The sequence below is a fragment of the Meles meles genome, chromosome 9 (assembly GCF_922984935.1).
Source record: "Meles meles chromosome 9, mMelMel3.1 paternal haplotype, whole genome shotgun sequence".
In the NCBI taxonomy this organism is placed as follows: domain Eukaryota; kingdom Metazoa; phylum Chordata; class Mammalia; order Carnivora; family Mustelidae; genus Meles; species Meles meles.
The window spans coordinates 21,414,323-21,438,644 of NC_060074.1; the positions used below are offsets into that span (position 1 = coordinate 21,414,323).

The 24,322-nt window shown below is 39.0% G+C and overlaps 1 protein-coding gene across 4 annotated transcripts in view; it reads right to left on the reverse strand.

Moving 5' to 3' along the window:
- LANCL1 (LanC like 1) overlaps positions 1–23,854 on the reverse strand; it is a 38,491-nt gene extending 14,637 nt beyond the window's left edge. Inside the window, exons 1-4 of one of the 4 annotated variants that reach the window (XM_046018353.1) lie at positions 23,767–23,854; positions 23,359–23,455; positions 19,833–19,950; positions 4,719–4,926 (exon numbers count right to left, since the gene is read on the reverse strand). In XM_046018353.1, the coding sequence (XP_045874309.1) occupies positions 4,719–4,926; positions 19,833–19,950; positions 23,359–23,439 (407 nt within the window). In that variant the 5' untranslated portion in view covers positions 23,440–23,455; positions 23,767–23,854. Of the gene's footprint in view, positions 1–4,718; positions 4,927–19,832; positions 19,951–23,358; positions 23,456–23,629 lie in introns of all 4 variants that reach the window. The other 3 variants (XM_046018354.1, XM_046018356.1, XM_046018355.1) reach the window with 3 other exon arrangements.
- Between the last annotated feature and the right edge of the window lie 468 nt (positions 23,855–24,322).

A 24,322-nucleotide genomic window follows, 5' to 3' on the forward strand; every position in this document is an offset into this window, starting at 1 on the left:
GTTGAGATGTTAAGAAAGTCTTTTTACTAGATACAAACTCAACTGTTGTAGGAAACAGAAGAAATAGTTCAGAGTTTTGATTTAAGAATTTACTATCAAGTTTAAATACAAATCTATCAAACTGCATAGATTTTACATATAAAAAAGCACCTTGCTTTTACTTTTGTAAAGGGATTGAATTATTCAAAAAGAAAAATTCCTGTGAATTTTTTAAACAAATGGCTCTAAGGAAGGAACAATTATTGCATGAACTCCAAAAATGCTCTCACCTAAATGTGCTTGAACCACGTCCTTTATTTGCTAATCTTATGGATCGCATTACCCCTAGGTGGCGATATATAATTAGCATTCCAATTATTCTGCAGCCAAACTCATTTGCTTCTGGGAAGATTCAAGTAGATAGCAAATACTTTTCAAATACTTGAAAATGAAGTATTGCTTAGACCATCTTGTTAAAATAAAATTTTTACAGTTTAGGGTAAGAAAGGAAGTATTCCCTTTTTTTCTGGAATTGAATTCAGTCATTGAAATTCCTGAGCTGGGTCTGATGATTCCTAAAAGGTAGGACTTCGAAATGCAGGTTTTAAATGCCATATTCTCAAGATAAAGTGAAGAAATGATAGCATTTGTAAATCATAACGGTTATTTTATGTGTTTTCAAAAACTCTCAAACCCAGAAGCACATCGCTGCAGCTCCATTTGTTTTGCTACGCGGATATGAATAGCAACCAATCTTCAGAAGAGACAGGACACTGAAATGTCACTGAAGGAAGAATGGAGACATAAAATCAGGACAGTTCTTTTCCACTCCTAGCGGTAATTCCCCAGGGTGTTACTGTGGAGGGGAGTTTTTACCTTGTATCATCTAAAGGTTTATAACTTTTGGTCACAAGTCCTTTTCTTACTCATCACACTACAGAAGAGAGTTGACACTTTCTGACCGAAAGCCAGCTCTTCGTCATTCTGAACAGTGGCCCCGCAGCACTAGATCTGTTGGGCTGGTGACTTAGCGGGGTATTGTAAGTAGGCAACACTCTCTTTGAGTAGTGGCACCAACTCTCTCTGTGCAGAAGGAAGGTGAAAATGAACACGGTAGAAGTCAAACAGCAGTTAAATTCGTGCTGTTCATTCTCTTCCTTGCCACCTGCCCCAGCCAACTATTGAACATGAACAGACACACACGCACACACACTCCTTTTTGGGGAATCACAGACTCCTCCAAAAAAGTGTAAATGTTCTCTCCATGCTGAGTACAACTTGGGGATTTTATACTTTTGGAAGCCCTAAGATTCTCAGGGTTGCAAAGTTAAGAATCCCTACCTTAGGGAAACATTGACTTCTTTGATCTCTAAAACTCGAAATTAGGAACCTGAAAGACTACTCTATTAAGAAACCATAGGAAAGGTAAGCTGAGAAATGACGTTGGTGGTGGAGCACAACACAGATGCCACATAGAGAACTGAGGGTCTCTGATAGCTCCAAAGGCCTATGTGATACGAGAGAGAAGGTTCAGTAAAAAGTAAAACAACCAAGTAGGTTTATTAACTATCTGATGACATCAAATCATTTCAATTGAGTTGCAAAGACTTAGAGATTTTTCCCTTAAAAGGGAGGAGTTGTGAAAGCAATTTACACGTAATTCCTTTATTCTTCCTGTTCTGCCATGAACTCTAGAAATCTGAAAAATCAAAACTGTGGCCATAAATGGCCTATTTTCCTCTCGTTATCTGTATTCTGTATGTTTAATCTTAACAAATCTACTGGCTATAAATAAAATACTGGTGAAACGCTGTAAAAGTTTTTAAAAAGATATAAATAACAAAAACACTTTTATTATCAAGGTATCAAAAAATTTTAGTTTACTTTTAAGAATGTTTTATATAAACCAATATTAACATATGGTACTATGCCCCAAAGGTGGTTTCTTACAACAGTAGGCCCTAAAATGTCATGAGGAAAAAGGTTGTCTACTTGACAAGTCTGGCAAATTCCATTCTCTAGAGTCGCTGGACTTTTCCCCATGTACCAAAAGCTAGTGAAGATTCTAAGCAGCCAGTAAAGGTGTATATTTAACGCTAAGTAGTATTTCCCCAATCTGAATACACAATCCTGTTTTCATTTTTCACACAGAGAACTATTACTATCTGGCTATACACAAGCTGAGAAAGGCTGGCATTACATATAAAACATTGGGACCACTACAGGCTTATTTTTGATACTTAAGAGTGACTCAATGAATAAGACTTCCTTCTGAGCCTCTAAAGCAGATGTGTGGCTAATGGTTTTAAACTGGCTGTGAAGAAACAGAAAGGTAGCTTCTGTGCTGCAAATTTAGATGGTATATGCATTTGTCAAAGCTCAACAAATAGAAAACTTGGACAGCTCATTGTATGCAAACTTTACGTCAAAAGAAGAAAACTAAACGGAAACTGAACTCTAGTAAATGACGCACATGTTTTAATATTTAGAAGGAAGGGTACTGATGTCTGCAATTCACTCTGAAATGCATCCCTTCCCCCAACAGGATTAATAATGGATAGATGGATTAGATACATGATAAAGCAAGTATAATGATGGTGATGGTGATGAAAATGATGGTGGTAGAATCTACGTGGGTAGACATATAGGTATTCACTGTTGTTTCAACATTTCTGTATGTTTGAAATTTTTCATAATAAAATTTTGAGGGGAGAAAAAACTCTAGTTATTAGAATTTTAGACCAAAATCTGTTAATGAAATACACACCACTGCACAGTGTAAAATTAAGCAAAGATCCTTCACAAACAAAATCAGTGATGAAAATGCCATTCTAATAGTAATTTGTAAGAAAAAGTAGTGGGAATCAAAAACCATGGTCAAATCAAAACCATGGAGACAATCACTGATTAAAATGTTGCTGGACTCAATTAAAAAATGGGTGAAAGACCTTAACAGACATTTCACCAAAGAAGCAATACTAATGGCAAGGACTATATAAAAAGATGCTCTAAGTCATACGTCATCAGGGAAATCCAAATTAAAACGAGATAGGGCGCCTGGGTGGCTCAGTGGGTTAAGCCGCTGCCTTCGGCTCAGGTCATGATCCCAGGGTCCTGGGATCGAGTCCCGCATCGGGCTCTCTGCTCCGCAGAGAGCCTGTTTCCTCCTCTCTCTCTGCCTGCCTCTCTGCCTAGTTGTAATTTCTCTCTGTCAAATAAATAAAATATTAAAAAAAAAAAAAAAAAACAACGAGATACCACTACACGTTTACTAGAATGGCCAAAATCTGCAACCCTGGCAAGGATGTGGAGCACGAGGAATGTCACTGCTAGCAGGAATGCAAAATGGTACAACCACTTCAGAAGAGTTTGGCAATTCTTACGAAACTAAACATACTCTTTTAATATGATCCAGCAATTGTGTTCCTTGATACTTACCCAAAGGAGCTGTAAACTTAATGTCTGCACAAAGCCCTCAGAACTGGATGTTTACATTAGTTTTACTCATAAGTGCCAAAACTTGAAAGCAACCAAGATGTCCTTCAGTAGGTGAATGGATAAACTATGGTACATCCAGACAATGGAATATTACTCAGTGCTAAAAAGAATGAGCTATCATACCACAAAAAGACATGGAGGGGCCTTAAATACATATTACTCAGTGAAAGAAACCAATCTGAAAAGACTACATATTGTAATGTTTCCAACTATTCTGGAAAAGGCAAAACTATGGAGACAGTAAAATGACCAACAGTTGCCAGGGGTCAGGGAGCAGGGAAGAGGAATTAGCAGGCACAGCACAGTGTATTTTTGGGGCAGAGAAACGATCCCATATGATAATATAATGATGGATACATGTCATTACACATTTATCCAAACCCAAGGAATGCAAACAGCAAGATGTAACTAATGTAACTAACACAAACTATGGACTTTGGGTGATAACGATGTGTCAGTGTATGCCCATCCACCGTAACAAGTGTACCACTCCAGTGGGGAATGCTGATACTGGGGGAGGCTAGGCATGTGTGGAGGGTAGTGGGCATATGAGAAATCTCTATACCTGCCTCTCAATTTTTCTGCGAACTGAAAATTTCTCTAAAAAGTAACATCCATGAAACAACAAAACACAGCCAGAAACCTTTGTTGGAATTGAAAGTCTCTGCATGTGGACACACTCAGTGGGAGCCCAACAGCCCGGCATGCAGAGTTGCATGGCTGCCAGATTTCTTAACAGAATTCTTCGTGCTCAACAAACTCTAGTAAAATCATAATTGTAGTTTATTAGTACGCAAGTTTAGTAATTCTTCATAATTCACAAGCTTCTAGTGGGCTGACCTGATCTCTATTAAAAATAAATTTTTGGATTTGCATGTTATTTGCCTGTGGAAAAAACAATTTTGAATCATTTGTAGTCCATGAGTAATTTTTCAAATTACTGATCTTGGATAATAGCACCTTAGATTAGTAATCCCAGGATTAGGCTTCTGATCTCATTTTTGTTATTAAACTGATGTTTGATCTGGTGTGTGTCGGGGTCATGACATCTTACAATATAATAGGGACTATAATGGTTGTTCCTTAACTACCTTGGGATGATGTGTGATGTGAGCAAATGACAGTAATAAGATTTATTGCTGAGGGAAAAGTAACTTCACTAAAATGTTCTTTTGCTAACACAAACAGAATGAATATGAAATGATGTCTAGATGATAATCCTCAAAAAGATACATGGTTACCGGGTGATGCAGTCTTCTGCCTGCTTCTCATTGTTCATCTTGTGGTACACTACAGCGCCCACGGCCAGGGGGCCTGCGTCCCCGCAGAGGAAGGTGATGGAACGCTTGCTCAGACTGTTCAGACTTTGCTTTACATAGCCATGTGCCATCTGGAGGTAAGCGGGGTCCCCGAACACATCATAGAGATGTAAGTAAAGCAGAGCGATACCTGAGAAGCAAAAAGAAAATAATGCAAAGATGAGGAATGGGCTGTTGACTGTATTAGTTTGGTTTGCTGCCAACTCAGCAGTGTTGATTGTTGATAAACAATAAGTAACACAAACGTAAACCATCCGGAAGTTCAGATGACTTTAGTTCTAGACACAGCTTTATTACCAAGCAGCTCCAAGAACCAGACACAGGCACTTGTTCTGTTTCTTCACCATTGCAACCATAAATAACAGATACTCTGAGACCCTGGAAGAACTCTAATATAAGTTTATTATTAATCCTTGTCCCACTCTATTGTGTGTTAATGTATTATTCTTGATGGTTACATGACGGGTTATCAAAACCATGGTTCTAAACAGTCACCTGTTTATTTAACAAACAATCATTTACTTAATAAACATGTAGTATTTGTTCTTGTGGGCTAAAAATAATTTTAAAGTCTGGGGAGTGAAAAACTCAACTTCTCCTTATAAAGAAGTTAAGTTTTTCTCCTTATAAAGAAGTTCTCCTTATAAAGAAGTTCTTCTCCTTATAAAGAAGTTAAGTTTTTGAGTGAGATGGTACATAGAGTAACCAAATTCCCTACTCCAGTATCATTCCAGGCAGAGATTATAAGAGAACTACTAAGTTATGTGAGACCTGAGAAAATAAATTAAATTCCTCCTTAATTTTTTTTTCCTCTGCCAGGCGCCTAGCCACTTTAGAAATTATACTGTAAAAACTGCCAGTGACTTTTGCTTTGGGCTGTACTCGATTTGCTTCTTATCCTGCTCTTGAAGCCTGCTATGTACATATAATTGACGTGTTGTCTGAATGTCCTTATTCCGAATGGCTGTCACAGTAGATAGAGCCTTCCCTCTGAAGCTGACTGGTCTCAGGGCAGACTCAAAGATGGGGAGTAGGGAACCTGCCTGCCTGCAGCATTTCCGGAAACTCATTTCTCCCCTTAAAGTACATTTTCCATCTCATTTACCATTTTTAGAAGATACAGAGCCTCTGTTTAAATCTAAATTAATAGAGCCCATCTCTTCATGGATTTCAGGGCAGTAAAAATGCAGTCTGCAAAATTACTTTTCACTGTACTGAGGACGGTTCTAAATTTAGATAGTTTTCTCATTTTGCATGGGTAATCTCCAAAGCTCTGTGCTACAGACAATTCAATTTCACATGTATATTAAGGCCAAATTTTCATTTCCTGCCAAAGTTAATAACCTTGTCTGCTCTTTCAAAGTGGCTTGGTGTTAGTAATTCCACAAGCTGATGATCAGACCTACCAGTGCTGAAGGTCTGTAGACATAAGTGTACAAAACCACGTGTGTAAGAAAAAAAAACAACAAAACTCCTTTTCACAAATAATCAATGTCAAGAGCTTCTTCTCCAATTAGGTTCTTAAATGGCTTCATCTCCATCCATACCCGGCATCTGCTGGCGATCTGTTTAAATTGTTACCCTTTCATTTTGGCCTCCTATTCCCATTGCTGCCTGAACTCCCCTAATTAAGTTCTGTAAGCACCACAGCCAGATAATGACACGACTGAGGTCTGAGAAAATACAAAGTGATTAAATACAAGCCCAATGATTGTTTTCCTTTTCAGACCTTTGTCTCTCATTATCAACAATTCCTCTTGGCCTAAATCTTTAACAAACAAAACCCAGTAAAGTTTGTGGTTGTAAGGCCGGATGCATTTCTCATGACAAACAGGTAGTCATTTCTCCAGTCCTCAATATTTCATTTAGATGAAAACCTTTTTTTTTTTTTTTTCCTTTTTGATCGGCAGAGAGTTATCTTTCCAGCTTCTGGCATTGCATAACCTCAGGTTCTGGTTCTCTCCTTTGTCTCATTCTGGGTCTCAGTGTCCATATATTTTGATTAAGCAGTCTGCCGCACCTTGCATGCAGTTTACGGTCTCTACTTCCTGACACAAAACACCCATGATGAAAAGGTTTTCAAGTGAGCAGTGCTGCTGCCAATTCAAAAATGTTTCCTGGACAAGCCTACCACAAATCAGTCTAGGTCCAGGGTATAAGACAAAACATGGAAGTCAAAGACATTTAATGCCTCATCAATACTGTATATCTCATATGCCCTAATAGCAAAATGGGGGAATTGTGTGTAGCTAGAAGTCTTGGACCTAATCCTTATGCTTTTCTAACCTTTAGCAATATTCATGCATAAAACATCACCTTTGCATAAATACCCAATGCTGAGAGGTAAGTGGTGAGGTGGGAAATACAGATACAACCTCAAGGGCTCGGCAGGGAAAACTCCCCTAGTCCCCTTACATTATTTCCAACCCTGGCCTCAGTCTGTGCTTTAAAAACTCTTTTCAGGGCGCCTCGGTGGCTTAGTCTGTTAAGCCCCTGCCTTCACCCCAGGTCATGATCCCGGGGTCCTGGCATCCACCCCCACATCAGGCTCCCTGCTCAGTCAAATAGTGCTGCAAGGGTTAATATGCTTCTCATCCACCAAGATATTAATATGCCTCTAGGGAAGGGCCAGGTTTGGGAGGGAAGGGTTACAGCTGCATCCATTCATAAACTCATTATCAAGTAGGATTCCAGTCTCTAAAGGACATTTAACATAATGAGAAAGAACACTGTATTGGCTTCCAGGATAACAACCATCAAAACTGGTCACGAGAGTCAACACACGATGATGTATGGAGTTTAATCTTTTTAATGCTTCCTTTTTTAAATCACAGGATATGCTACTTAATAGAGTATTCTGGGCTTAAATTTGAGTAGTGGATAAAATGTCCTTCTATATTATTTGCTAAGCAAAAGTTAGGATAAAGGAGATTCACTTCCTCCTTCTACCCTTTCACTTTTCTTCCAGAACAGAAAAGACTGAAGTGAGATTTAAGTTTTGATTGTATTTAATTGTAAATACATGCTCCAAATCATTTTAGGTTTTAGGATTATTCTATTAAAAGAAAAAAGAAACCCATTCTTCCCCTCTTTTAAACCTGGAGGAATTTTGACATTTTCATTGACATAAAATTGATTCTATTTCTTAGATGGTTCACTCTATGATAACTACTGTGATTAAGTTATGAAAACTAATGCTTTTTTGGTCTGAATTTTACTGTTTTGTTAGATTTGCTCATATATATGATTTAAACTTATTGACATATTCTAAATGGGAAAATAATCCATATGAAGAGAGATATACTGAGAAATGAGTAAAGCGAAATCTAAGCCATTATTTGCCCATTAATCCCAAACTCATTAAAGATGACCAATAAAGCATTTGGATAACTAATTCTGTTAAATAATGAGTACTCTCCTTCAGGAATAAGAGATTATTCATACTCTGGTTGACTGTACTTCATTTCCTAAAGGGTACAGGAAAGTTGTAATAGGGATACCACCTCTATTTTACATCCAAATCCAGATTTAACATCAGTAAAAAAACCAACCAAATACCTTTTAGAATCAAGCATGTTAAGTTAGTAAATGTTTTAGAAATGCCATGTTCATTCTGTAGTTATTCACAGCTTTGGAGACTGATTTGGTGGAGAAAGAATGGACAGAGGTGGAGAGAGTATCCTCTTCCTCCCAGGGGGCAAAAATATACCATCAAGGAGAAGAAGGTATGGATGGGGTGTAGACCAAAAGAGGAAGCTGAAACAGAGCCTGTGCACAGTACTCTCAGGAAGTGGAATCAATCGTCTGAGCAAGTCCATGTGGATGGGAAGGCTAGGGGATGACATGGGTAATAAGGACAGACTCCTTGGAGGCTCAAATTATTAAAAGCTAGACACAGAACTTTAGGCTTGATGTTAATCTATGATTGGTTTATGTAAAGGAGTGGTATTCCCCCAAAAGAGTTTTTTTTTTTTTTTTTTTTTAAAGTAGGCTCCACATCCAGCATGAGCCCAATGTGGGACTTGAACTCACAACCCTGAAATTAAAATTGAACTGAAATCAAGATTGGACGCTTAACCAATGGAGCCACCCAGGTGCCCTAAAAAGCATCTTTCAAAGATAACCCTATGGGTTAGTCCAGGTCTTCCAAGAAGGGCCTTTACTAGGGAATCCTAGAGGGGTACCTCATGAAGAGTGCTACAGGGCCTCACACCAGCAACTAGAGGGTTTGGCTTGGAAGTGACACATGCAGCCCCTGAACTAGAAGAGGTCACTGAAGTTGAGAGGTTTAACCTCTCAGAGTCTAGAAAGAGAGGAACACCAGACATGGGTGAGCACTAGACATGTCTAACACAGGGCCTGGCAGTGAGGAAGAGGCAGAGAGGTTTGAGACATTCATCAGACAGACGTCCAAGTAGAGAGAGAGCTCAAGTAGGCAGCTGGATGCACCTGGAGTTTAGGGGAAGAGAGGCTGGACAAATGTCCTTCAAATGTCTGGGGAGTGATGTGACTCCTGGAGTAGTCAGTGATTCTCTGGTGTACTTCAGGAGCAAGTGGACTGGAAGGCTCATCAATCCAATGTAAGTAGGGGTTGCTTTTAATAAAAACAAAACCAAAAAACCCCCCTTTTTGGTCTGAGAGGCCAGAAGAAACCCAGACATATATTACTCTGACCTTACAACTCCCAGAGGTTTGGTTGCTTACAACTGTGGTGTCCAATAAGACAGTTTCTAACCATAAGTGTCTAGAATACTTGGAGTTAATTAAAAGTAAACACAATTTAAAATTCAGTTTCTCAGTCACACTAGCCACATTTCAATGCTCAACAGCTACATGTGGGTAATGGCTGGTATGATGGACAATAACATCTCTATCACAGTGGAACATTCTAAGGCCGGCACTGCTCTGAACACCAGAGATTGATGTCATTGTGCATAAGAAGTTCGGGAAGTGTGGCACTGCCCCCACAGTTCATCCTAGAAATCTGTTTTTGAAATGTTGACAACTAATTTACTTCAAAGAAAAAAACCGATACCATGAGGACCGAAGAAAACTTTGCTGTAATAGGAATCTGTCCTGGTTTTTAGCATGAAAGCTATGAACTAGATTTTTCTACTCTGTCTCCTTCTGTAGCTCTTACTCTGGGAAGGGAGGGTAAACTGCTTAGAGACACTTCTAAATCTGCAATTTCCTTACTCAGCTACTTAGCCCCAGTAGTCCTATAAATATAGCCAGCTGTTGAGGAGTAATTAATACTAAGCCTTTGAATTTCCAAGTTCATTAGTCCTATTCATCTTGACCAATCAAGACCTTCGCACATCTCAAATGTATGTGGACATGATAAAAATCTCCACAGATGTATGAACTCTCAAAAACACTTGTCTGTAATTCTGCACTTTAGAGATTATTCCATAATAAATCTCTATAATTTAGAGATTATACGTAATATTCCGTAATATAAAAGAAACGTGTTCGTTTCTTTTATAATCAGTCTGCACTGATGTAAGAACCTTTGCCATGGTAGTTTCTCTCTGCAAGGTACTTCCTTGCAGATTGGGGTCTTTTAGAGATTCTCTTTGTGTACTCTGGTAGGAAAAGTCACGCTCAGATTGAAATACCACTGGAGTCACAGGAGGTACCCAGGCTAACACCCAAGAACAGGTCTCCATAGTTTTGAGTGATACGTAAATAGGAACTCCCTAAAAAGGTGATGGGTTGTTTCAAATAAACTGCTCCCTAGTTAAAACTTTGAGAGTTTATCAATACCATGTTTTTTTTCCCTTTCAGATTTATGAAAATATAAGTGACCAGAAATTCTCTAGCTAACCCTGTACAGTATGATCACCTGTCTTTCTATAGCAGGTTGGTACTTTCTTGTACTTTGTCATGGTTTCTTAATTTTGTGTCTAAGTGCATTTTTATTTTTTCAACAAAATTACAGTTGTCTAGGGGCACCTGGGTGGCTCAGTCAGCTAAACATCTGACTCTTGATTTTGGCTCAGGTCATGATTTCAGGGTCCTGAGACTGAGCTCCCACATCAGGCTCTGTGCTCAGCAGGGAATCTGCTTGGGATTCTCTCTTCTCCTCTCTCTGCCCCTCCCCATCTCTCTCTCCCCCTCCCTACCTCCTTCTCTGGAAACAAGACAAAACTACAGTTGTCTTTAGGGCAGGATTCCCATTCCCAGTCACTGTGGTTACTGTGCACAGAGGTCTCCAAAAAGCCTGTATGTAAACACTGCCTGGAGCAGCATATCTGCTCAGCTGTCAGCTTAGAGCCAAGCAGCACAGCTTGCTGTCCACTGACAGCTGCTGTTCTCCAAATACCTGAATACAGGTGATATGGGGAGAAAATCAGCTGTACCAATAATTATTGTCCCAAGCAAAGAAGTAGAAAAGAAAGAGGGCAAACGAGCACTCAGAAGATGTGTCTTTTCTCTTTTTTATGTATTTCCAGAGCTGACTGTCCAATAGAAAAAACACTTAAAAAAAAGAGGAGACCTCATAGTTTCCTCCCCCTTCCTTCAGTGCCCTGCCTCATAACTATCAAAATGGGAAGTGCTCTTAGCCTTTTATTCAGACCGCCATTCACAGGTGAGAAATCTTTCAACAGAGTAGCCATTAAAGACTCAGGCTCAGGGATCAATGCCTGGGATTGAAGCCATCAGTTACTCACTGTGCGTTTTTTACCTCATTTACTAAACCTCTCTGAGCCTAAGCAAGTTTACCTATGAAATAGCTACTCCATAGTTACTGTGAATCATGCTGATCATTACAAGTCCCTAGCACACAGTAACTACTCAATAAACACCCAACCCCATTAGAATGATTTTCCAGTGTTGAATCAGTCGCTTTGTCTCATCTCTGATGCCTGATTGAAAACGACAGAAAGAAGAGAGGGAAGCATAGTCTTCCCAAGTTCCTGCCTCTCTCCACCCTTGCTGGCTCCTCTCACTAGAAGAATGTTCTCTACACATGTGCCATCTGGCCCTTCTCTTGAGCTTTCTGGGAGTCTTCTGACTTTAGGTGTTCCCTCTTCTCCTTTTTCTCATGTAGTGATCTATATTTGTACTATCTAGATGCTCTGTTTGGGTCTAAGGAGGTAAGTTCAAGTCAGGCAGCAAAAAAGAAGAAACCCAATTTACAACCAGGTCTAAACAAGAGGCTCTCTATTCAGCTTTATCAAGTATAAAGCGATATTATAAGCCTTCTCTAATTTTTGAGTTCATTTTTCTACTGGATCAGAAGTCAAGGCAAAGAGATGTGACTGACTCTTCTACATCCTAAGACATATGAAATGAGTTCAATTCCACTCTTTCCTCATTCCACCTGGTTTGCTTTATTGTTTTTAGTTTGTATAGGTGGTATACTATAGAACAGTAATTGCAGAACACTCTCCCTCCGTTCGTTCGTTCGTTCATTCATCCATTCAGTAAATATGTATTAAGGGGGCGCCTGGGTGGCTCAGTGGGTTAAGCCTCTGCCTTTCGCTCAGGTCATGATCCCAGCGTCCTGGGATCGAGCCCCGCATCGGGCTCTCTGCTTGGCGGGGAGCCTGCTTCCTCCTCCTCTCTCTCTATGCCTGCGTCTCTCCCTACTTGTGATCTCTATCTGTCAAATAAATAAATAAAATCTTAAAAAAAAAAAAAATATGTATTAAGCACCAACTATGGATCTGGCATTGTGTTAAATGCTCAAGCTACCGGAATAAAAAAATGACAAAATAAAGCCCCAGCCTCCTTGTTGTTGTCTATAAAAGGCAAATTGCTTAGATATGTCTTCTTTCTTCCCCTCCTATCATTTCTTCTGATCAACATTTTCTTCCTGCTCTCAGAGTTTCATCCAAGCACACTGCTAGCATGTAAACCCTACAGCTGTTTCAAGCCTGTATCTAAGTCACTTAAGATAACCTACAGTACAATGACATCAACCCCAGAGAAAGTGCAGTCTGCCAGAAAGCGCTCTGGCAGGTCTCTATCTAGTGGTCACTCTGAAGGGCTCTAATTAACCCAGTGGAGATGCACACCCTTTATTCCTTCCGCTAGTCCTGACAGCTCTGGCTGGGACGCGTATGTGCTTCTTATGAAGGTGAAGGACACATGACTAGGGCTCAAATTAGACACTGAAATGCTGGCTCAGATTGAAGAGCTATGTAATAAAAAGATCAAATTGCAAAGAAAAGATACCTGGCCAGAGTGATTCCTTTCAAATAAGTCTGGTATCAGCAGAAACTAAGTCCCACATGCTAAAGCTGTAGCTCAAAGGCTATACATTTGGCAGATCAGAGGAAGAGCATTTTGAAACACTTTAATGACTTGCATTTAGAGCGCAAGTTAATATTACTCCAGGGATTATGCTGCATATCCTCTTATTTAAAATGTTATCTAATACTTGAAAAGAGGAAATATATGCTGATCTTAGCCTCATTAACTTTGTGAGTTGGTTATAGAAGATTGGGTTATGTCTTTTAGAACTAAAGCCCCTAGAGTCCTGACTATATATATATATATATATATATATATATATATATATATTTTTTTTTTTTTTTTTTTTTGGAGTGTGAGCTGATCATTTCCCTTAGGAATCATCATAGTTAAGAGTGGGAAAAAATGAAATTAAATGAGGGCCGGCACTTTCCTCATTCTCTCTTAAAGATACTAGTGAGATCAGTTATCCCTTGGGTTTACTTACCTTTTCTACTATGTTATCTGCAAGGGAAGCAATCTTTCCTCCCAAACGCTTATTTCTAACATGAGAATATTTCATCTACTCTTTTAATTCTTTATAATAACAATTTCTCACCAGTGTTTTATAATTTCTATTTTATAAGCCATTTTAATTTTTTTTTTTTTTTCCTGGAACCTTTAGCTACCTGGAACAAAACCCACAGCAGCCCAAAGGCAAGGGCTGTGAGGCTCTCTGGTGAGTCCCGACAGATTCCCAAACACCAATCAGGACTACTCGGTAGCCAGCCATTGGGTTTAATCTTAAGAGACCTCCACTCCTGTTCTTTTTTTGCACTGTCTGCTGCTATGTGCATGACATAAAGAACACTTCCTTTTTTTTTTTTTTTTAAAGATTTTATTTATTTATTTGACAGAGATCACAGGTAGGCAAAGAGGCAGGCAGAGAGAGGAGGGGAAGCAGTATCCCCACGGAGCAGACAGCCCAATGCAGGACTCGATCCCAGGACCCTGAGATCATGACCTGAGCCGAAAGCAGAGGTTTCAACCCACTGAGCCACCCAGGCGCCCCATAAAGAACACTTCTTGATGGAGCATTTGAAGAACCAAATGTATGCCTTGCTTCCCAAGCTGGGAGTGCATCCTATAAAGAACTGGTAAATCTACCAGGAAAGGATTATGGCTAAGAATGAGTAATTCAGTACTTATTGTTGTCATATGTTATACATCAGTATCGTGATGCATTACACTTCAATGTACTACATTTTATAAAAGAGGATTTCAGTGAAAAGAACCGGGCCTGTTCATTTCCAGTATCACTTATTAACAGCTGTAAGAGCTACTGATTGTTTTCAGACTATGGGTGATACTTCATATGCAAAGATCCTCAACAAGCCTTTTCAAACACAAGCAATTATGAGGAAAAGCTTCTGTTTTGGCCCAGTTAATTTTCTATCTTGAAACCATGCTGAATATATTAATTCAGGATTAGGAAGCACGGAAGCAACTTCTGTAGCAGAATGCTAGAGATTTCATTCTTCTGGCTGCAAATGCCCATAAATCTTTCCAGGGTTTACTTTACGTCCAATCCCAAATAACTCCTTCCTATAGACTTTTAAATAGTAATTACTCTTACCTAACTCACGTTTCCCACTTTCTTTCCAAATTCCTTTCATAATTCATCTATTCTAATTTTTTTCTAAAACACTTAAAACTGACTAGTCATTAGTCACTTCTAAATGTTTGTACAACATGAGTATCATCCCGTTATCACCACTCAACTCACTCCATCTTACAGTTATGTGTAGCCCTTCTTCACTTATCAAATGTATGGAGTGAACCCAGATGTATACGTGGAGAGTAGATGTACACATGAGGGCACGCATTCTCATGGGGTAAAGACAAGCTTCTAAAGATAAGACTTGTAGCATTGATTCCTAACTTTCTCACTTACTGGCACCTTCCATACGTACTCAACCTTGTCTTGCTTCAGTTTTCTCATCTGTGAAATGGGGATACAAACAGTATCCACACCACAGAGTGGTTCTAAGATTTAGGTTAGCTAATTAATGCAAAACACTTAGAATGATGTCTGGCGTATGACATTAGTTACTGAGGCTCGTGCACATATACTCTGGCTCCTGTCATTCAAATGCTGATCCTACCAACATTTTATTAATAGCAATCACTTTTAATCTTTACGCCTGTCCTTTAACAGTAAAATGATCAAGAACTGCATATTCACGATCATCATTCCCTTGGGAACCAAAATTTACTCAATATATTTTACTATTAAATTACTGAATTCTTGTTTCTGAACATCAGTAATAATTTGTTAATTCTCAATTACCGTCTGCAAAATTGATTATCCACAATACTTCATTCCTGGATAAGCATGAGACCCCACAGTGATTTATTACCATAACTGCCTCATTGGCCAATATGAGATGGCTGCGAGGTTTGAAAATTCTCCCCTCCTTTCTTTCCTAGGGTCAAGGCATTTTATATCTCTGTTGTGAATAAAAAAAGGTAGAAGCTGGGAATACACACTGTAAAACTGCACTGACAACCCACAGGAGTGAGTATGTAGGCTTTAATGAAAATGATGTCTGAACCCTATTACAAGCCTGTGTGAACTGTTCTCATCACCGTGATATCCTGTTTCCATTTGACAATAAAAACCAAGATAATTTATGCTGTAAAATAGTTTGTAAAGCGAAATACTTTCTAAAGCAGTGATTTGCTTCTTCTAAATTTTTATTTAAACCTATACACATTCCCCTTACCAATAAAACATTACGTACACAGTGCTTTTTATGGTATACATAACATGGGTACAGAAATTCTAGTAAATCTCATCACTATTAGTTTCAGTTTTTCCTAAAAAGACAGAAAATGGGGAAAATGATGGGAGTCCAATTCCTGCCTAGAATTCCTGTCTCCCTAGAAACACAGAACAGGCAAAATATTGCTTAGGAAATTTCAAAATATCGTATAGACAATACTTCCCCCAAATGGACAGACATTTAGATGGAAAAAATTAAGCATGGAAAGAATTAAGGCTCATTGTCTCAAATGCCTTGTGCAAACACAGGAATAAAAAAAAGTATCACTTCTCCTGTTACACAGGACTTACAGCGGAGGTTGCTAGGTCTTATCCCCAAATCCAGTTAACCCCAGCGAAAAGACTACATTTACTATCCTTCCTTGCTAACATGTGTGACCATGTGACTATGTTCTAGCCAATGAGACGTAAGTAGAATTGAAATGTTAAGTGGGCCTTCCAGGAAGTCTTTTAAAAGGGGAGGAATGCATTCTTTTTTGCCTTTTTTTCCTTTCTGCAGCCCGAAAAGCTGATGTAATGCATGAATCTTCAGCAGCTATTTGGCCAACAGGTAGAAGTCAGTGGCTGAGGGATAATGGAGCAGAAAGACAGGAACCTGGGTTCCTACTGACATCCTGAGGGCACTGTATCAACCCTGAACTACACCGGCCTTCTTTAACATAAAAGAAAAATAAACTTCTATCTTATTTAAATGTCACTGTAATTCTGTTTTTTTGGGGTATATGCAGCAGAACCTAATCCTATCCTAAATCCTAATTCTACTTGAATGAGCATTAACTATCACATCATACTTCAACTGGGGAATGAAACTTAACAAAAGAGGTTGGTAATTTAAAGTTCTAATTAATAATAATCATGAAGTTTTCTTATACAAACTACGTATGATAAATTGCAAAAGCTTTCATTGTAGACTGACAACAAATGCTCAAGAACTACCAATTTTTGTTGTTGTTGTTGTTGTTGTTTTAAAGGTTTCATTTATTCATTTGACAGAGATCGCAAGTAGGCAGAGAGAGGAGGAAGCAGACTCCCTGCTGAGCAGAGAGCCCGATGTGGAACTCGATCCCAGGACACTGAGACCAGGACCTGAGCCAAAAGCAGAGGCTTAACCCACTGAGCCACCCAGGTGCCCCCAGAACTACCAATGTTGAAGAAGATGATCAACTTCTAAAGGTTTTCTACAATAAATGTTTCCCCAAATAATATAATTTTGGACAAACTAGCAACAAGAGCAAACAAACTAATATTTATAAAAATATGATGCTAACTTTGGTGAACAAAGTTAAAGAAATGGAATCCTTATTTTCTAAAAGGTACCACTCTTTGGAAGATAATATGGGGAACGCACACACAGTAGGATACAAATCTACACATAATTATGTAAACACTGCCTTGACACACAACAGCCAAGTATTTTTATTGTGTTAAAATGTTTATGAACGTATTTTCTGGAAATAAAATTGCAATAATAAAGACACCATACTTGGTAAGATATAATAATGGGAAGAGAAGGTATTAACATGATTTTATGTGTCAAATTAGCTTTAGCTTCTTATGCAACTCAGAGTTTCATGCTATTTAGACTGTCTAAACACTGGCCGGGGAAGAAAAGCATTTTACTTGTGAAAACACTGGAGGAGACAGTCCATTTTATGTGGGAATAATGGCTTTTTAACAGTGCTCAATTAAGAGACATCAGGACCCCTGCCTCAAAAGCCATTAGCAAATTTATCTGGCAGATTTTATGCTACATCATAAAACAATTTAAACTGCTTAGTATGCCAATTGGCCTAAGATGCCTCCCTTTTAAGCTGCTTTTGGGAGCCAGCAATAAGTATCATAAATACTTAAAGATGAAAAGTTGAAGGATATTGGCATTCAAAGGAGATGACACTGTTAACTCACACTGCCAAAAAATTTAAACACACTTGCATTTTGCTTTGAGTCAAATTTCTTTTCTATTTCCACTTCTATTTAACCTTTAGTTCCTCAAATAGTCCTGGCAGTAGAGGGCCTGATTGATGGCTTTTTCGAACATTGTCAAACTATTAATTTAAAACTGAAGTCAATCCCTTCTTTCCCCCTAAAGCAAGGTATCTTATAATCTTATAATATGTAATAATATAAACTCATCTGAATGAGTGAATAGGATAGAGGTTTAATTCATTCTTTTTATAGACAGGGAATTGAATCTAGCCATCTGTCTCAGTATCTTTTTTTTTTTTTTTTTTTGGCCAAGAATAACAAAATAATAGAAACTCCAATTGTATTAGGAAAAGATCTGTAAGTCTGGTCTTTAAACAATGTGGAAATCAAGAGGAAAGCTAAATAACTGTGGATTGTACTTGTGCTATTTTGTTCAAATTCTCATGATTTTAAGTAGAGAATAGCAATGTTCATTTAAATGACAACTGTTATTATAACTTTCTTCTTGTAGCAAAATACTTTCACATTTATTCTCAGCTTTAACATATCTTTTTTTTTTAAAGATTTTATTTATTTGACAGAGAGATCACAAGAAGGCAGAAAGGCAGGTAGAGAAAGAGAGGGGGAAGCAGGCTCCCCGCCAAGCAGAGACCCAATGTGGGGCTCAATCTCAGAACCCTGAGATCACAACCAGAGCCGAAGGCAGAGGCGTAACCCACTGAGCCACCCAGGCGCCCTTTTAACGCCCCAAAGGCGTTAAATCATCTTTAACATATCTTGTGTTGAGCTTCTAAAATCACCCCAAATCATAAAACTAAGAGGGAGGGCCTTTAACTAAGGGCCATAAAACTAAGAGGGAGGGCCATTAACTAGTCCATTCCTCTTATTTTATAAAACACTGACCTTAAACATCCTTGAGAGTATAATTTTATTCTGATTTTTATTTGTTTTCCTGACTTCATAAGGACAGAGAGAATCCCAAAAGGTTTGCTTTTAGTAATTCCTGCCAGAGAAACCTCTCAAAGTGCAGTCCATAGAGGACAATCTACATCAGGTCCACTGAGGCTTGCAAAATGCATATTCCTGGGCCCCGCTCAAGACCCATTACACTGATTATCTTCACTGTGAGGCCAAGGAAACTGCATGCTCATGACAAGCACCACTGCCTTAAGCCGCTGCCTTCGGCTCAGGTCGTGGTCTCGGGGTCCTGGAATCGAGTCCCACATCGGGCTCTCTGCTCAGCGGAGAGCCTGCTTCCCTTCCTCTCTCTCTGCCTGCCTCTCTTGTGATTTCTCTCTGTCAAATAAATAAATCTTTAAAAAAAATAAAATAAAATAAAATTTAAATTCCCCAAGCTGAAAATCTGTTCCTCCTTCTTTTTCAGATTAACTGGAAAACAATGAGTCTCTAAATTGTGCTTCTTTGAGATTATAAAGCTATCTTTCTGTCTCTCTACATTAGTAAACCAACTGAAGTTCTTCAACGTTCCTTCTTTCATTTGTCTCTCTCTCACTTCTTGGACATCCACGTACTATTTCTCCCCAAACTTTCTCCAACCTCTCAGTGACCAGCAAAACACTGAATGCAAACCACCCAGCAGTGACTGTTCAGGAAGATTAGTTCATGGAATCTCTGATTTACTCTGTGTTCATATTTGGATCCCTGTTATGTGGCAACTTAAAAAAATGACACATCTGGGCATGTTTTATTTTCTGTGGATTAATCCTCTTTACTTCTGTTTCATACACTGTATTCTGGGACTCTTCCCAACTCTTCCCACTGAGATTCCATCTCCAAATTAACTATGTAATGCCAAACATCAATTTTTCTTTCCACAAGCAGCCATCCAAATTTGTGGCAGATATGAATTCCATGAATATGCTTCCCTTGCCCTAAATTCAGAGCACTGTTCGAGATCCAAATCCCAAGGCTAGGCTGAGAGCACCGCATTCTCCCAGAAGCAATTACTCAGCCACAGACACAGGAAGCAAGTGAGGGCGTCCGGTCAGTCAGACACACTCACAAGGTGATGCTTCAGCTCTCCTCTACAATGCTTACGCCAGCTCACGGGCAGCATTTCTTACCTGCCCAGCCAGTGTAAACAGTGCTATCCCGAGGGTCTGCCGACTTTAGGCCCCGCTCCATTTGCTGAAGCAGCTCTCGAATCTTATTGTTTAAGCGTTGTGAGAACTCAGGAGTCAGCTGTAGATAGTAAAGGGAAAACAAGTATCAAAAAATATGGACCGCTTAACTTCCTGGACTAGAGACCATAAAAAATAGGAGGGCATTTCGTTTCCACTTGGGCCACTTCTTCTGCCTGGGAGAAGTGGACATTTAATAACCCAAATTAATAAAACTTAAAAGGGCTATGACATTTTCCTACTCAAGGCAGCAAATATTTTGTAACTTAAATGTCTTACATCAAATTTATAATAAAATACTAAAGTAGACCGCTGATGAAAAACTGGCATGCAGTAATTTCCACCTAATAGGGAACATGTTATTTAAGCTAATACTTTTTATTATAATAAAAGTCATCTTAATAGATTAAGCACAAATCAGAAGATGTTTGCTGTTTTCCAGCTATTTAAGCAGCAACAATGTTAATTCCCTAAGGAAACACTCTCGTTGCTTTTATTATTAAAAGATGAGGATAAACATTTATAAATCCACTTGTAAAAAAATGGATAAACAATTTTTAAGAACTGTAGAAGTAGTCTAAAAAAATCAAAATAAATTCAGAGAAATCAGGAGCCTCAGGCAGAGTGGAGAGAACATCAGACCTAGCATCAAAAAACTCATGGCCAGCACAGTGCCTAGCAAAGGGGCTTCATAAATACTGCCCAATGAATGAGGCTGGCTACATCTTTATCCACTACTGATTGAGTAACTGTGCTCTACTCATAACTTCTTTATGCTTCAATTACCTGTATAAAGTCAGGATAATAATACCTGCCCCACCAATTTCAAAATTCTCGCATTCAGGGATGGAACTGTTGATATTTTTACAATTTTAAGCAGTCCAAGGGTCTATAACAAGTAATGATTTGGGTATGGATTAAAAAGCACATGAAAGCTGTGGCTGTGGGGTAGCGATATCCATATGAAGCCCCACAGATGCTGGGTAAATTGTGAGGTCCACAAAAACACTGTTATTTATCCTAAAGGCAACTGAAAAATATTTCGCAAGTTCTGTATACACTGAATCATGAAGAATCTTAAAAGGTCACTTTAATGTATCCCTCTGGAATTTTAGAAACCTGCTGTGATTCCCAGACTTGAATTTTACAGAGCAGTAAAACTTTAAAACAATGTTGGGGAATATTACATGGGCACAAACATTTCACTTCCCCATGTAAGCATTATAAAAACAAACCTACTACCTGCTAACATCATCATCTCATTTTTTAAAATGAGATTTAACACTGAAACAAAGAAGGCAGTATCGGAATTATTATAAAAGATATTAAGTTTTACTTCTGATAAGGCAAATCAAACTATCAACCATATCTGAATAATTTTTCTGAAGCACCATGATCCTTTATTTCACACTCTGAAGAAGAAACCACACTGTCTGACGGACACATTCTCATTATTTAACAATTTTTGCCAAGAGGTTAAGATTTCAACAGGTCTTGAAAATACATTTAGTAAGATAAAATATACTTCAATATTAATATAAAAGGTCTATAAATCTCCACTAGACAGAAGAGTGATCTATATGAGAACATGTCGTCCTCTGTTCATAGATCATGGCTAATTCATCATCTTGCCGGGCCTTACTTTGAGACCAAGAACACCTCAGTCTCAAGAAGGGAAGTTACTTTCTATTTGTCACATAACTGCATTTAATAAAGGTCACCTGCCAGAGAATATTGATTGCTTGTGGCAGACCACAAAATTATTCAAACTCTAGCAACAATCTGCAGAGTCTCCAAAAGCCCTCTTTTTTCTGATAGATGCCAGAAAAGAGACCAATTCCTTACTGAATGTCTGTGTTAACAAATTAAGGAGGACAGATCTCGAGTGTCTGATTCTTGATGCTCAACATTAAACAATTTTAGAACTGGTATGCTAGTTTCTGGAATCTGTTCAAAACTATGTGTTAGGTGATAAATTACTTTATTATTTTGGGACCAGAGTTTAAATTTATGAATTATCATTTTGTCGCTCTTGAAATGGTTAAATTTATAAAAGCGTTTAATTTATAAACAGCCTGAACAGTGAGCTGTATTTAATTGAAGGCGTCTGTTATTAAATCCTTAAGTGTTCTCTTTGCCAAGTCGCATGAAACAGCAGGTCTTCCTCCAACAAGATAGGACAAAATACTTCAACTTCAGGATCTGCAGAGGTAGACAGAACACAAGTCCAAATGGCCAAAGGGAAGCCGTATGACATCACCATCATTACAAGAAGCTTTGCTTGGGTGGTTCAATTTTGTTCTTAGGAAAAAAAAAAAAAAAAAAAAAAAATCACGGGTGCCTGGGTGGCTCAGTCAGTTAAGCATCTGACTCTTGGTTTCAGCTCAGGTCAGGCTTTTCTGGTTGTGGGACTGAGCCCTGAGTTGGGCTCTGTGCAGAGTCTGCTTCAGATTCTCTCTCCTTCTCGCCTCCCCTCGCTCTCAAATAATAAATAAATACAATCTTAAAAAAAATCAGATCGACTCTAGATTCCTATATATTTTGGTACCCTTCCATCCTAAACTCTTCTCCAGTTCTTTCATTCCTCCTACTTGCATTAAAGATGCTGAAAGTGATCCACTGTGACAAATGCTTCCAGGGAAGAACCAAAAAGAGCTCAGTTGGCAGATATGAAATCTCTAAGGCCATTATATCTCATGGGAAGTGCTTTTCCTATGGCAAGTTTAGAAGAAACAAACTAGAAGAATTAAAAAAAAAATGTGCCCACTTTAAAGAAATCTTTCTCCCAACCTAACAAGCTCTTAGAATCTCTCAGCTAGACACTCTTAAGAACTGTATTCCCTCTTTACTGTGTTCATTCAAAGAGGCATGAAAAAACACAGGCCTGAAGTATCCTATATCAAACTTCTCTTTTGTTCTGTGGTTTATAAGTAACATTAAGTTACTGTTTCTTTCCTCTAGCTATAGGGATGTCCTGCAAAAAAGAGGCAATAGTAGGAAGAATTTCAAGCCTATGTCCTTAATTTTTCTCAGCACTTTCAGTTTAAAGATGTCTTTACCACACACCTCATTAACGCTCATCATTTACCCTGGCCGTATTTGCTTACAAGTATAAAGCAATAACATGGAACAGGTGACATACCCCAGGACTCCTTCCCTCTCTTTAAAAAGCAAACCAAAACTGATCAAAAATGCAAAATTACATAGGAAAACAACATATTCGCCAATTTTTGTAATTTAAATTATCAATGATTGAGGCTATTTCAATTATTAATATTAACAACAGTGACTTAATAGAAATGTCAGAACTCAAATGGTATATTTTGACATGTATTTTACATATTTATCCTGAAATTACGTATATTTTTAAAAGGGGATGCTCATCCCTTTCTTTCAGGCGAAACTGAGCTCCCTTCTCAACACTAGGGGCTGAAGGTAGGGATGCAGGCAGATGTATTCCCAAACTCACCCTCCCGGCAGAATCAAAGTAGCCTTCGGCCAGGGATTTGTTAAAATCGGCATAAGGATTCGGGAAGGCCCTTTGAGCCATGACGCCGGAAGCGAGCCTGCAGAAGAAGGGAAAAGAGGAAACTAGGCTGAGACAGGGGCCTCGGCCGAGTTGCGAGGTCGGCGGCCAGAGCCCGCGCAACACCTTCCGTCCCGCTCCTGGACCACTGCGCAGTCTCGGTGGCCCGAGTGGACCCAAGGTCCCCCGCGGCACAGCTACTAGAGCGCTGCACCTCCGCGAAAAGGCTGTCAGGGCCCCGTGCCCACCGCGAGTAAGTGACCCCGTTTTGCACCCTTCGTTCCCACTCCCAGGATTTGTAGCTGCAGCGGGTTCACCGTCCTGAAGCCCGGCCAGGCCTCGGCCTCTCACCCCGCAGCCTCCGACACCAACAGCTGCGACGCTTTCACCGCCCACTTCCTGCCAGCCGGACCAATCAAAACCTTCGACACTCTGGAGGTCCGCCCTCTTCTCATCTACAGTCTGTTAAAGAGACAGGAGTGTGATTTCTAAAGGATGGTGCCGGGTGCTTTAATTCCTGGGTAGCTGGAGTAGGGACGGAGCTTAGAGTAACGTGCGAATGTGCCCAATATGTCCTGCCTTTCTTCTCTTTTAATATTAAAAAAAAAATAATTCAAGTCCAGATGACTCATAAGAATTAGGAATTTATCTGGAGAAGAAAAAAGACTGCTTTGAGAAATATTCTTATTTCTACTGCTCAGACTGAATGAAATGGGGTAAGATAATGTCTCTACAGAGACCTTTCAGACTTTTTCTTTTGTTTCTTAAAAAACAAAAAGAAATAAAATAAAACACCGCAGCCACCACTAGCAGCATCAAGGAAAAACAAAACAAAACAACAACAACAACAACAAAAACAACCAACAGGGTATATTGAAGAAATGGATAATGGGTCCTTTGGTGATAA